The 14,228-nt window shown below is 41.6% G+C and overlaps 1 protein-coding gene across 1 annotated transcript; it reads left to right on the top strand.

Moving 5' to 3' along the window:
* Positions 1 to 4,303: 4,303 nt before the first annotated feature.
* Positions 4,304 to 13,295, top strand: LOC110165930 (S-arrestin-like). Its single transcript, XM_055151383.1, has 11 exons — positions 4,304 to 4,351; positions 4,978 to 5,038; positions 5,118 to 5,162; positions 7,063 to 7,262; positions 7,388 to 7,447; positions 8,321 to 8,388; positions 9,182 to 9,317; positions 10,740 to 10,824; positions 10,926 to 10,998; positions 12,777 to 12,857; positions 13,109 to 13,295. The coding sequence occupies exons 1-11, from the start codon at positions 4,304 to 4,306 to the stop codon at positions 13,236 to 13,238; spliced, it is 987 nt and encodes a 328-aa protein (XP_055007358.1). The 3' UTR covers positions 13,239 to 13,295.
* The last annotated feature ends 933 nt before the right edge of the window (positions 13,296 to 14,228 follow it).

Below are 14,228 nucleotides of genomic sequence, written 5' to 3'. Positions count from 1 at the left end.
AGCCTGTGTAAGCTTCAGTAATCTGCTGCTGACTCAGAGGGCCCTGCATTACTCTGTCTGTGCTCCTCTGTACGTCTCTACAGCTCCGTGGCTCTAACAGGGACAGCACAGCGCCCCCACCTGGACACCGCACGCATGAGGGTGTCAGGGGGAGGTACAGTCCCTGTCCTCACACTCACAGGTCATCATCATCTGCACAAACACTTTGAGGAACATAAAATCTACAATGATGCCTCTATTTAAAATGAAGGTTTATATTTGGCTCATTTGTCCGTGTGTCATGTGGGAAAAGTGCTACTCAAGTAAGAGTAACTTAAGAGTAATTGTTGAAGAGTGAATTTAATATAACCATAAAACATTAAATAATGCACAGAAGCTAGTATTAGACAAACTAAATCATATCTGAAGGAGCTGCAAGAAACACACATGTTCAGATCATTTCATATTGTCACCAGAGGCGGCGCTACCATTAGGCAAAAGTAGACGGCTGCTTAGGGGCCCCCAAACCTGGAGGGGCCCCCAAACAATTGCCCTCAGTGTCACTAATGACCGAGGCCTTAGAGTAATTTGATTTTCTCTCAATATGACATTTAATGAGAGTAGATTACTTTTAAACAATAATCATAAGAAAAAAAAAATGTAATGGATGTAAACAAAAATGTAATTGTACTCGCAAAAAATACAACTTCTTCCAGTTCTCATTATCTAGTAGGTGACCAAACTAATAAGAAAAGTTTCTGTACTTCACATAAATAGAGATGTGCATGTCTCAAGAACAATTGGGAAAAACAGACAATAAATACATAAAATAGATAAATAAAAAATTGTGCATTGAGCGCCCCAAACTCAACTTCACCTAGGCCCCCCTCCACTGATTGTCACATAAAGCTTTTGTCACTTTAGACTTACACACAGTGGGAAGAGGAACCACAAATTTTACTTGCTTAAAAGTACTGTTACTTCATTAAAAATATTACTCAGATAGGAGTAAAATTATGTTGCTGGAACAGGTATTCAGGTTAATAACTGAGTAAATGTAACTGAGTATTACCCACCTCTGGATACAGGTCCCTTAAAATAGATTGATTTGATCACTAGACCACACACACAACCATGTTTATTACATAGGGATGTAACGATATCCAAATCTCTCAGTGCGATATCATCACGATATACATCTCACGGTACGATATTTATTGCGATATTTTGAAGAGGCTGATATAATTGTAGATGAGACACTTTTTTTACTTTTAAAATACCTTGACAAGATTTTAGTGTGAATTATTTCCATCATAATCCCAAGAGTTCAAGTAAAAATCATATCTCTGCATATGTCTGCACTGAAATGAATCATGGGATATGTAGTTCCCAATGTTTATAAGCTGTTGCTACTGTAAAACCTGCATTTAACCAAAGGAACTTGTGATTCTATATATTGTGACAGCCCACGAGGTTATTATGAGACTCTTGATGATACGATATCACAATATTTCTTATTATTGTTATTGTTAAATCCCTGATGTTAAACATAATATATTTGCATCCATCCTTTGCTTTGTGGACAGCGCTGTAAACCCTTGGCCTTGTCTCAATAAGAGTCTCCTGAAATGGTTTTTACTTTACAGCTGTGCCACGTCAGAGTGAAGAAATGCCAAAAGTGCAAACAGGGTCAAAGCAATTTTTTATATTTTTAAGCATAAAACAAACTTGGAGTTATTTTGAGCGTGTTTTTTGTTTACTACCTTCCACATGTGTCATTCATAGTTTTCTTCAGCGTAAATAATCATGGACCTGCACACTTCCATCAGTGAATGAGCGCAGGAGAATAATCTGCTGAGCTGCTGATCAAGGGAAAAGCACAATCCTCTCAGCCTCATCACGGGAAGTGCAGCCGCGCTCTCATTGGCTGGGAGGGAGCGGGGGGCGGGGCTTCAGGGCAGGTGTTTAAAGCGGCGAACTGTAACATTCATAATAACATCATTCACAGAGACGTCCAGGACACAGACTCACCCCGACACACAGGTGAGTCCACATGACACAGTAACAGCAGTAGTAGTAATAGTAGTTGCAGTAGTAGTAGTTTTAGTAGCAGCAGTAGTTGTAGTAGTAGTAGCAGTAGTAGAAGTAGTAGTAGCGGTATATTGAGATTTCCATAAAGAGGCAGCAGTAGTAGGAGAACATTTGTCTGCCAATCCAAAGCTGATGGTACAATCCCCATTTCCTACAGTGCAATATTGTCGGGTCCTTTGGCAAGACACTTACCGCTGGTGTTCGAGCAGTTGTGTGTTTGGGTGAATGGTTCTTTAGTTCAGTGGTTCTCAACCTGAGGGATGGAGCATTTACTTTCAGGGCAAATGCAGATCAAAAATAATTCTAGTCATATTTTTGCTCATTTGGTGATCTGGATTATTCAAACTCTGAACACGAACCAAAGACGTTTTAACAAACACAGCAGCATGATTATATCTGAATGTCAAAAAAGAAGAAATTAGTTTTGAATTCCATCAGTCCTGCACTTTATTTGGTTAAATGTATTTATAATTCTCAGTGTAAAATAGAAATAATGGTTTGCCTGATAAGTCCGTTACTGAAATACTGGTTAGTTTCAGCTCTTGAATACATGAGTTTTACTGATGGCTTTACTCTTTTAGTGAAAATCAAATCTACTCAAACCATCCACTTGATCGTTTTGCAGAGTTTATAGTTTGTGCTGGAGTCAAAGATGCAGCGGGTCTCATCATGAGAGTTACACTAAATAAAGGTTGAGACTCTTTGCCTCAGGGTTAAATCTTGGACATCTGGAGCTCCACTGTGACCCCACCCCGGCTCTGAAACTCAATTTCCCATCTAAATAAGCCTAAATGAATAGGCTTATTAAAAGTTTGAAAGCTCAGGGCTAATCAGCTCTGTGGAAACATACATTTATTTCAAATCTGTTTCTGAAAGTTTATAAACCGCTGAGTTTTGCAGAATCTTGTGTTTTAAATGTGTGTTTTTGTTTTTTTTTTGACTTAAAACAACAGTGTAATGGATAGTAGTTATTAATCAGCACAATGTTTTTGGACTCTTAATATTTGAATATTTCTAAATGTCTGTGGGAAAAAAATAATGGAAAATGTACTTCCTGAACCAGAGCAGGCGGTCATTGTTGAGCTCCATGTAAGCTTTATGTAAGTGTGTTTAATCAATAAATGTTAAGTCAGTGGGTCATTTAGCCCATTGTGATGTGTGGACACGGTGAAACAGGCTTAAACCAGACCGCCATGTATCTGTGTGCACACTGGTGTTTAATAAATGATGCTGAGGAATCCATATACTGGTACTGAAAAAATTTAAGAAAAGAAGAAAAACAAATCTTTGATATATCTATGTTTGATGGTTTATTCTGACATTATTTCACAGACAAAGGTGCAGGCTGAAGCTTGAGCTTATTCTGCTTTTACTCTTTATTCCTTTATAAGAGTGTCATTTTGAAACCAGTTCATCTTCATAAATACATCAAGAGGAAACAAAAAAAATCAGTAACAGTACAACAAAGTACTACAGCACAAACTAAGCATCATTTCTTAAAGGTTGTATGGAGGATTTTTTTTTTTAGTTTAAAATTGTCATTGAAAGTTTAAAATACCATTACAGAGACGCAGCAGCCTTGTAATTATGATGACCGAAAAAAAAAGAAAGTATGAAAATCTATCAACTGTGGACGTAGTGAGGAAAGATAAACATCAGCCAATAGAAAACGAGGCTCCCTCTTTTTCTATTGGCTGTTAGGTTGTCAGTCAAACTCCCTACATTTTTAGTGTAACTGACTCGTCGGCGCTCGGGGATTATGTGGTTTATGCGGCGGTTCTTTGAGGCTTTTTCAAACTGTAGCTCCCTTGCAATTTGCACAAAGTTTGTTGCGATGGTGGACGAGAATCCACGACCAGTTCGCCGCAAAAGAAAGTCCGAAGGGTCTAAAAACTGACGCGTCGGTCGCTAAAATATTTCTAGGCAGGTCACTTCAACAGTAATTCTGAACATGCACTGGATGTAAACAAATGTGATTTCTAGAGTAAAGAGGCGGGAGGAGATGTTTCTACTGAAACATGCACGACATTTGAAAAAGGACTGTCACTGTATTTCGCTTCCCTTAAAAAATCCTCTATACAACCTTTAAGGGTGTTTGTATTTACATAATGACCATAAGTACAACAACTTGATATTATATATTTACTTTATATTTGTGCATTTACTACTACTTAATTTATTCATGTGTGTGCCTTGTGTGCTTTTGTCCCTCAGCTCACACACAGACTCCAGGATGAGCCCCAAAAATGTCGTCTTCAAGAAGGTCTGCAAGGACAAGTCTGTGAGTACTGCTTCTATGTGTCACAACCAGGCAGTACATGTACTACAGGGAGTTTTTACACTGCAGGGAGTACTCGTAACATTGCCTTTTATTTGAATAGCAGTTCCTCAAATGCTTTTAACTCTTACTACCATACATCAGACTCACAGAGCAGGTCAGGAGATCCATCAGGGGCTGGACTTTGGGCCCATCATGGTCCTCAGAGTGGGGTCTGGGATCTGGAGGTCAGAGGAGGTACAGCTCTGCTCCTCAGTGTATCTTTAACAGCATTAACAATAATTAAGATCCTCTTTTGAGATACTGAAGTCCAGAGTTACCTTCATCTCTGTTTATAAGTTCTGTCTTGAGTCCAGTCAGATGTTCCACAGATTTGATGTTTTATCTACTTATTGTCCTCTTCACCGAGTGTGGAGTGAATGAATAATGCTCTGGAAAGTGTCTTTGAGTGTCCAGGAATTGTTCAATTTATTTTTCTCGTCCTATCTGTCTTCTATCCTCTGTATCTCCTTCCCTAATCCTCTCTGCCTCTCTCCTCTGTCGTCTTCTTTTGTCCTCTCTGTCTTTCTGTTTCTCTCCTTTTCTCTGTTTTCGTTCTGTCTCTGTCCTCTCGTGTCCCTCTGTCCCAGGTGACGGTGTACATGGGTAAGCGGGACTTTGTGGACCGCGTGGACTCGGTGGACCCTGTGGGTGAGTGCTGTCTCTGTGGGCTCCAGTCCAACGCTGTGTAATATGCACATTTACAAACAGTTCTCGTGTGCTCCTGTAGATGGCGTCATCGCTGTGGACACTGAGGCGCTGCAGGGGAGGAAAGGTCAGACTGTGACACAACACTTTTACTCACAACACTTCTTTCACCATAAATATGACAATCTACATTTATTACATTTTTAAAGGCCCTGTACCAGATTTTTTTTTATGAATTTGAGCGTCTGAAGTGTCTTGCCAGAGCACAGATAAAATGTAGAAGCCGCTCTTGAAGTCAAAAAGTATGTTATTGTCTGACAGTAGCTCAATTTTTAAGATCGTTTGTCCACTGATTTGAAGGTTAGTGGTTCAATTCCAGCTCCTACAGATGAATGCCGTCGTTGTGTCCTTGGGCAAGACACTTAACCCCCAGTGCTCTGGTGTATGATTGTGTGTGTGTGAATGGGTGAGTCGTTCCTTGATGTGAAACGCTTTGAGTGGCTTGAAAGTGGAAAAGCATTATATAAAAATGTGACCATTTATTTACATTATAATCAGGAAGTGAAAAGTAAATAAGCTGCTCAGAATGTGTAAGGAAAAACTTTGGACCACTGCAAATTGCTTAAAATGAATTAGTTGTTTTGTTATTTTATTATGTTTTATTTTATTTTATTATTATTTATTTATTTTATTTTATTATTATTATTTATTTTTTTTTTTTTTTTTACATTTTTAAGACATTTAAAATAGTTGCTTTCAGACTCCATACATCTTAAAGGGACTATACATGATTTTCTGGAAAAAAAAAAAAACGCTTTGTTATTCTTCACTTACTTTATACATTCTGAGCATCCTAATTATTCACCACAATGAGTTTATGATCACTTTTAACGGCTTCCAGAGGCCAAAGCTTCTAGAAGCTCAAAGAGGCTCATTTTGTGTTCTTATGTACTTTAACTTCTTGTTGACATGTTTTGGCTTCAAGTTGCAAGCTTCCAGCAGCCGAAACATGTCAACAGGGTAAATACACTTTACTCCACTGTCTTTAAAAAATAATCTAAGAAGTTAAAGTTTCTAGAACAGGGGTCATCAAACTAAGGTGGCCTATTTTTTTGTTTTCTCTCAATAAAAAAAATAAAATAAAAAAAAATTATATGAAGTATTTATATTTATATTTACATAATTATATGATGTATTTACATTTGGAGCTGAATTTGTGGTCAAATTTTCATCACCTGACAAACTCGACATCACACAGTGACAGTTGCTTTGTGCAAAGTTCTGTAGCGCAGTTAAGGAAAATGGCGAGTGTTTAAGTACGAAAAGTTGAGAGAGAGCGCCGAGTTTTCAAAGAACAGTGGACGACCGATTATTTTTTTGTTCAGTGTAAGGACCGAGCAGTTTGTCTGATATGTAAAGAAAGTGTGGCGGTTTTCAAAGAATATAATCTGCGTCATCAGGGTCGTACAATTCTGTTACACGGCCGACCCGACCCCGACCCCCATCACAGTCAGGAGCGATAATGTGACCCCCAGGTGTCACCTGTTCTAGAAGCTGTTCTAACATCGTTCCCTCATCAGAAACACGCCTGAAGAGGTTTCAGATGTCATCCATGCATGTTTGAGTATTTTATCGATCTCTACTGCACTGAGAGATTGATTCTCTATTCAAACCCTCCTTACTGTCAGCTGTAAGATTCTGTACGAGGCTCCGCCCACAAGCCTACATCACCCATGCTCCCACGTAACAATTCTCGATAAATATACAAAACCATGATACAAAACTGTACACAGCAACTTGACAAACCTGATGTGATGTGCAGTAGTTTAATTAATGGGATGTACAGTGATTGTGTTGTGTTGGCGCTCTGAAGGGGGAGTGACTTAGTGCTTGAGAGCCGAGGGAGGGAGACTTCGAGCTCCAAAAACAAAACTGAAACGTATTACACAATTATAACATGTTTTTTTGGATGAATATCATTTTCAAAACAATAAAAATTTCTGCTTTGTTTTCGTTGCTCCCCCTAGTGTTCGTCACCCTGTCCTGCGTGTTTCGGTACGGCCGCGACGACATGGACGTGATGGGGATCGCGTTCCGACGGGAGCTGTACCTGTCGACGCGGCAGGTGTACCCCCCTCTGCAGGACAGGGACAAGGCTGTGCACACCAAGACCCAGGCCAAGCTACTGCGCAAGCTCGGAGACAACGCCTACCCGTTCTTCTTCGAGGTCAGGGGGCAGGATTTAGTCTGGGTTTAACTGGTCCGGGGCGGTTTCACGGTGCTTGCTGTTGTCGTGCCTTTGAGCAAAACACTTACACTCCCCCTGCATTAACGTCGCCTTGTCTTTATCAGTTTCCAGACAACCTGCCCTGCTCCGTGGCCATGCAGCCGGCGCCCTCTGATATTGGGAAGGTAAGCGTTTTCTCTCCCTGGGTGCGGTTGTAAGGTCTGATGGGTCTGGTTGTAGTCTCGGGTGTTTTGTGGGGATGGTCGTGGGGATTGGGGTGGGTTTGGTTGTGGGGTTTTGTGTGTTGTGGGGATAGGGTGGGTCCAGTTGTGGTCCCGGGTGTTTTGTGGGTCTGGTTGTGGTATTGGGTGTGTTGCAGGGATGGTGTGGGTCAGGTTGTTGTCTACAGTGTTTTGTGGGGTAATGGTGGGCCCGGTTGTGAGGATGGGGATTGGGTGGGTCCGGTTGTGGTCTCGGGTATGTTGTGTGGATTGGGTGTGTCTGGTTGTGGTCTTGAGTGTGTGTGGGGGTAGGGTTGGTCCGGTTGTGGAGTTGGGTGTGTTGCGAGGATGGTGTGGCTCTGGTTGTGGTCTCTGGTGTGTTGTGGGGATGGTTGTGGGGTTGGGTGGGTCCGGTTGTGGTGTCGGGTATGTTGTGGGGGTGTGGTGGGCCCGGTTGTGGTCTTAGATATGTTGTGGGGGTGGGTCCGGTTGTGGGGTCAGGTGTATTGTGAGGATAGGGTGGGTCCGGTTGTGGTCTCAGGTGTGTTGTGGGAATGGGGTGGGTCCATTTGTGGGGTTGGGTGTTTTGTGGGGGTTGGGGTGGGTCCGGTTGTGGTCTCAAGTGTGTTGCAGGAGTGGGGCTGATCCGGTTCTGGTCTCGGGTATGTTTTGGGGATAATGTTGGTCTGGTTGTGGTCTCAGGTGTGTTGCGAGGATGGGTTGGGTCCGGTTGTGGTCTTGGGTGTATCGCGGGTATAGGGTGAGTCCAGTTGTGGAGCTGGGTGTGTTGTGGGGATGTAGTGGGTCCAGTTGTGCTCATGTCTTTTGTCTCTGCAGCAATGCGCCGTGGAGTTTGAAATCAAAGCCTTCAGCGCAGAAAAACAGGACGACAAGATCAAGAAAAGGTGAGAAGAAAATCACTACGGAAACCATGTTTGTTTTGGACATGCTGATAGAGAAAAATGCCGCAAAAATTTACATTTATTAGGACAAACAATACAACGTTTTAGCACTAGGCCTTCATCAGACAAAAAAAAGTTGCACGGTGTGTCCTCACATTTTGAAAGTAAAACGGTGTGATGGATTTTTATCTATGTTCTTCGGGTAATCCCTCTACTTCAACGCATTCATCTCAAGTAAATGATGCATGAAGTTCTCATTCTTTTATATTTTGGGCATTTTGTAAAAGAAGTACATAAATACATAACATCTCAGCTTTTACATTTTCTTTATTTAAGTGAAAGCAACGAGTGCAAACTGATCTAAAACCTGAAGACTTGTCTGTGATGTCTCATTTTAAACACATTTTATTGACGAATATGTTGTTATTTTCTCTTGTACTTAAAAAGAATGATGTGTATGTTAGGATTTTCACATTCATACATCTTTTATTTTGCAAAATTGATCTAAAATGGCTCTGTATTACAAATGGAACCACTGACTTTTCAACCTGAAGTGTTTGAATAACTACAGGTGCTATAGGGATGTGTGGGAGGAGATAAGGGGTAGGTGAAAATACAAGATTTTTAGAGCTCTCAGGCCACATGCAGGAACAGGAACATGATATGAAACACAGCTAAGCTCATAATGGTTGATTTGGGTTATTATGTCCACCTTAAGTGTCAATATTTACATTTTCACAGAATTTCGTACATAATCAGCCCATTGTGTGTTTGTGTGTGCGTGTGTGTGTGTCAGGAGCTCGGTGCGTCTGATGGTGAGGAAGGTGCAGTACGCTCCGGAGAGCCAGGGCCCCGCTCCGTGTGTGGAGACCACGCGTGAGTTCACCATGTCCGAGCGTCCGCTGCAGGTCAAGGCCAGTCTGGACAAAGAGGTGAGAGCACAACACAAACCAAACCCTGACCAACTCTGTGCCACGGGAACAGAGAGCAAAGTGGACTAAATGTGCAGAAATAAACACGACATTTGCTGCTCCTAAACTGTGTCTGTGTTATAGCCATGGTAATAAAAGTACGGAGCTGGGAATGGAGTTTAGATGATTTATTTAACATGAATGGGCAACAAGTTCGAGGAAGGGGATTGACCAGAAACAAAACAACAAACAAAAACAAACTAAAGGACAGCAGGGACAATGGCTGTAAAACACAACAATCCAAAATTACAGAAAATGCAGACAGGCTTGATAAATTTACATAAACGATTAAAAAATGTAGTTACCTGTGTCGTAAGCAGCACACACAGCTCAGATTTTTAAAACCAGCGTGGCCGCCCCAACACGCAACTGTACATTTTAAAAATACACAATCTCATTCATCCTCACGCACAAACTATTTAAAAAGTCCACCAGTATCTTCGGCAAATTCTGTCTTTCTGCGGCACCCCACGATACCACCCGCTGCATCCCTATATTGTTCGTAGTCGTGTGCAAACTAGGTAAATTTGCAGTTTTCTGATCAAAAAAACAAAATGTACGCTGCCTCCAGTGGTCATTACGATTTCAAGCACTACATGACATCACCTAGAACTGCCCTGATACAAACACCTGTCTGCAGGGGCGGAGTCTGAAGTGTGGACACCTGTTAGACCAGGGGTGTCAAACTCATTTTGGTCCGGGGGCCGAATCCAACCGACATTGATCCAAAGGGGCCGGATCAGAAAACTCATGTCATATAAACCCCAAAAATAACAATAAGTTCAACTATTTGTGCAGAGAAACACAAATCTATTACAGAAATCTTTTTTAATTGATGAACTCTTTTTTTTTTTTTTTTTTACAAAATATTATAATATTATGAACAACCTGAAACTTTAAGAAAAATACAATTTCAACACAATGTTTTAACATGAACTTGTATGTAAATAGGAATAAGTCAATTTTTGTTGCAAAATCCTGCACTCGGCTCCACTTTTCTCATGTTGGACATTTTTCTGATGAGGGTGTCACGGTCAACAGTCAAAACGATCGTCCTTTAAGAGCGTTTGGAAAGAGACAAATCTTCATTTGTGCTGCTCTGGTGGGAGGGGCCACGTACAGAGACGCTGGAGACGCTGCTGTGATAAACACCACAGAAAATTTATAATATTTTAATAAGAAATATAATTAAAATATTTTAGTAGAAAATCAGCCGAGGGCCACATTAAAGGTCTTGGAGGGCCGTATCTGGCCCCCGGGCCGTATGTTTGACACATGTGCGTTAGACCAATCAAACAAACAAAAGTCTGGATTTTTTTTATTAAGGGACGGCGTTAAATCTTAGTAGATGTTGCACAAACAGCTTCTCTTCGCTCTCCTCAGGTCTACTACCACGGAGAGCCCATCAAAGTTCACCTGCAGGTCACCAACAACTCCAGCAAGAACATCAAGAACATCATAGTGTCCGGTAGGTTTTTGTGTCCTGATTCTCTGATCTCTCGTCTGGCTGAGATCTTCTGACCCTAGCCCTGCTCCTCTGGTTGAGATCTTTCTCTGCTGTGCTTTCAGTGGACCAGGTGGCCAACGTGGTGCTCTACTCCAACGACAGCTACACAAAGTCTGTGGACATCGAGGAGTCTGGGTAAGTCCACTCTGAATGGAAGAGCACGTGATCGGTGTGAAATTGGGACTGAACTCTTGCTATTGTACAGAGCGCGGTGTTTTAGTAGCTCTTTAATGTTCTAAATCCATATTTTACCATTTTGGAGCAAACATCAGAGCTTGTGCCCATGAGTAAATTTCTCTCAAGAAAGGTATAATCAGCTCTATACAACTAATGACCACAAGACTTAAACCTTAAAATTAAAATCTGCTTCTGAAACTTGATAAACTGCAAAGTTATGAAAGCTTTTCGCCGAAACGTGCGTTATTAGTTGGCACATAGCTGCTTAACCTCAGCAATTTCTTTGAACTCTTAATATTTGAATTCAAAAGTCTATGGGAAAGCTTCTGAAATTTACTTGTGAGACCAGAGCGAGCAGTTACTGTTGAGCTTGAGATGAAACACGGTCACTGGTTTTGAAAAGGTTTACCACGTCACGCGCCCTCGCACCAGCGCATCGCACCAGGCTTGCAGATTTTTTTCTATTTGTGCTAACCATCGACACCATCGTCATTTGAATATCTTAGTGTTTATATTTGTTGCACTGTCATTCCCTCTGTTATTCATAAGGCAAGGATTCACTTTCTGAGCTGCACAAGGCCGCACTAGCACTGATTCATGATTGGCTGCTGTGGTTTAGGTAGTGACCATTTAAATCAGAGAGAGGCACTTAAAGTTTAAACCAGGTGACACCAAACTTTTTTCTCTGAGGGCCACATTTTCGCTCCTGACTGTGATGGGGGTCGGTTCGGTCGTATAACAGAATTGTACAACCCTGATGATGCAGATTATATTCTTTACTTTCTTTACATATCAGACAAACTGCACGGTCGTTACACTGAACAAGAAAATAAATGGTCGTTCACTGTCGTTTGAAAACTCGTCTCTGTCACCTTTTCATACTTTAACACGAGTCATTTGTTTGTTCTTAACTACAGAACTCTGCATGTGCGTCGACTGTCACTGTTTGATCTCAAGCTTGTCAGGTGATGAAAATTCAGCGGCAAATGTGAATATGTCGTATAATTATTTAAATATAAATACTTCATATAAATGTCATTTTTTAATTGAAAAAAAAAAAAAAATCAACAAAATACAATTATAATTTAAAGAAATAGGCCATGACGACTTTTTAGGGTTGCTTCATAGAGCCAGTTCAAGTGGTGGGGGCAGACTGGACTGAACCAAGAAACCAGGACTGAACCAAGACTAAACCGGGACTAAGCCAGGGCTAAAGCAGGACTAAAACAGGACTAAAGCAGGACTAAACCAGGACTAAACCAGGACTAAAGCAGGACTAAACCAGAACTAAGCCAGGACTGAACCAGGACTAAACCAGGACTGAACCAAGACTAAACCAGGACTAAGACCAGGACTAAACCAGGACTAAAGGCAGGACTAAACCAAGGACTAAACCAGGACTGAACAAGGACTAAAGCAGGACTAAAAGACCAGGGCTAAAGCAGGACTAAAACAGGACTAAACCAGGACTAAACCAGGACTGAACCAAGACTAAACCAGGACTAAATCAGAGCTAAAGCAGGACTGAACCAGGACTGAACCAAGACTAAAGCAAGACAAAACTAAGACTAAACCAGGACTACACCAGGACTGAACAGGGACTGTACCAGGACTAAAGCAGAACTCAACTAGGGTGAAGCCAGGACAAAATTAGGACTAAAGCAGGACTGATCCAAGACTAAACCAGGACTAAACCAGGATTTTAGCAGGACTAAACCAGGACTGAATCAGGTGAGGACTTCATTGGGACTAAATCATGATTCTTTGTGTCTTTTCAAACTGCTGCTCTTCTGTTTTGCTGCTGCAGTGAAGGAGAGGTGAGTTTTACTTCATCTCTCCACTATTTGAATAACACTGACCATTACAATCCTCCAAATTTATTCACATTTATTACTTTTTTACCTTTTTATTTTTATTGCAATCCTAATTTCTTATGTAAAAACTGAAATTATTATAGACAAAAGACATTATCGAACTACTAAATATTCTGGTTTAAATGGTCAATAGAATCAGGAAACTGGAAAAGTTACGCACTAGACCTTTAAATATGATTATTGTGTCCGCGCAGTGAGCTGGAGGAGGAGCTCGTCTTCCAGGAGTTCAAGCGCTCCTACCTGAAGGGCATGCTGGGAGACGACGACGAAGACGAGGAGGGCAACGTGTCCGGAGGAGACGACATGGCGCCCAAAGAGAAGTGACCCGGCGGCGACTCCACAGCACCCAGCACCCAGCACCCGCCCTTATAAAGGACTTCCAGGGTGCTCACCAGTCAGACTAGACCAGTTTTCAATCAGTGAATGCAGTATTAGAGGAAACTAGTCTTTAACGGATACTTCAAGTTTATGTTTAGATTCTTTTCTCAAGTCCAAAGTCATAATTTCCTTTTTTTTTTTAATTATTATTATTTACTTATTTTAAGTTTTCACCACTGTTTTAAAAGTGTTCTCTCAAAAACAGTCAAAAAGTGTGTGCTGCCTCCAGTGGCCACTCCAGTTACACCGTTCGTTATACGTCCAGACCTCGACCCTTCTACTCCTTCACTTTCCCCTTTAGTCCTCAAAACTCCTCTTCCCACTTTCTCACTCTCCCCTTTAGCCGTTTAGTCCTCCAGAACCTGTCCCTCCGATCTCCTCACTCTCCCCCTTTAGTCCTCCAGACCCCGCTCCTTTTCCTCTCTCCTCCCTCTCCCCTTTAGTTCTTTAGTCCTCCAGACCCCACTCCTCTTCCTCGCTCCTCACTCTTCCCTTTAGTCCTCCAGACCCCATTCCTTTTCCTCCCCCGTCACTCTCCCTCTTCCTCGCTCCTCACTCTTCCATTTGGTCCTTCAGACCTCGCTCCTCTTCCTCCCTCCTCACTCTTCCTTTTAGTCCTCCAGGCCCTGTCCAGTTTATCAGCTCTGTTTGAAACGTGTTTGTGGGAGGAGTCAGGTGTTTAGTTCCACTTTAACTCTCCACAAATGTCCCGTGTGTCGCAGATAGAGTTGTTTGTGTATTTATGTGTGTGTTCGACGTACAGTAGATAAACCTGTTGGATGTTTTCGCTGTTGTGGATGTGACAATAAAAGCTACAAAAGATACTTTGTGATGCATTTATTTATTTTTAAGAATTTAAGTCTGGTTTATAGTCCAGTGTAAGACCCCAATCAGCATCACAGGAGCTCTCTGATTGGCTCTCTGTGCATCATGGAG

Source organism: Boleophthalmus pectinirostris, unplaced genomic scaffold (assembly GCF_026225935.1).
Source record: "Boleophthalmus pectinirostris isolate CB_2022bp ecotype Guang Dong unplaced genomic scaffold, ASM2622593v1 HiC_scaffold_16, whole genome shotgun sequence".
NCBI lineage: Eukaryota > Metazoa > Chordata > Actinopteri > Gobiiformes > Gobiidae > Boleophthalmus > Boleophthalmus pectinirostris.
The sequence above is the reverse complement of the archived record's forward strand: the minus strand, read 5'-3'. Positions and strand labels throughout refer to the sequence as shown.

Bases quoted from the DNA above. Each gene is read 5' to 3' on its own strand.
- LOC110165930 (XM_055151383.1), top strand. From the start codon at position 4,304: ATGAGCCCCAAAAATGTCGTCTTCAAGAAGGTCTGCAAGGACAAGTCT. The intron at 8,389-9,181 runs GTGAGAAGAAAA...TGTGTGTGTCAG, and splicing joins GACGACAAGATCAAGAAAAG to GAGCTCGGTGCGTCTGATGG. The intron at 10,999-12,776 runs GTAAGTCCACTC...GAATCAGGTGAG, and splicing joins GTGGACATCGAGGAGTCTGG to GACTTCATTGGGACTAAATC.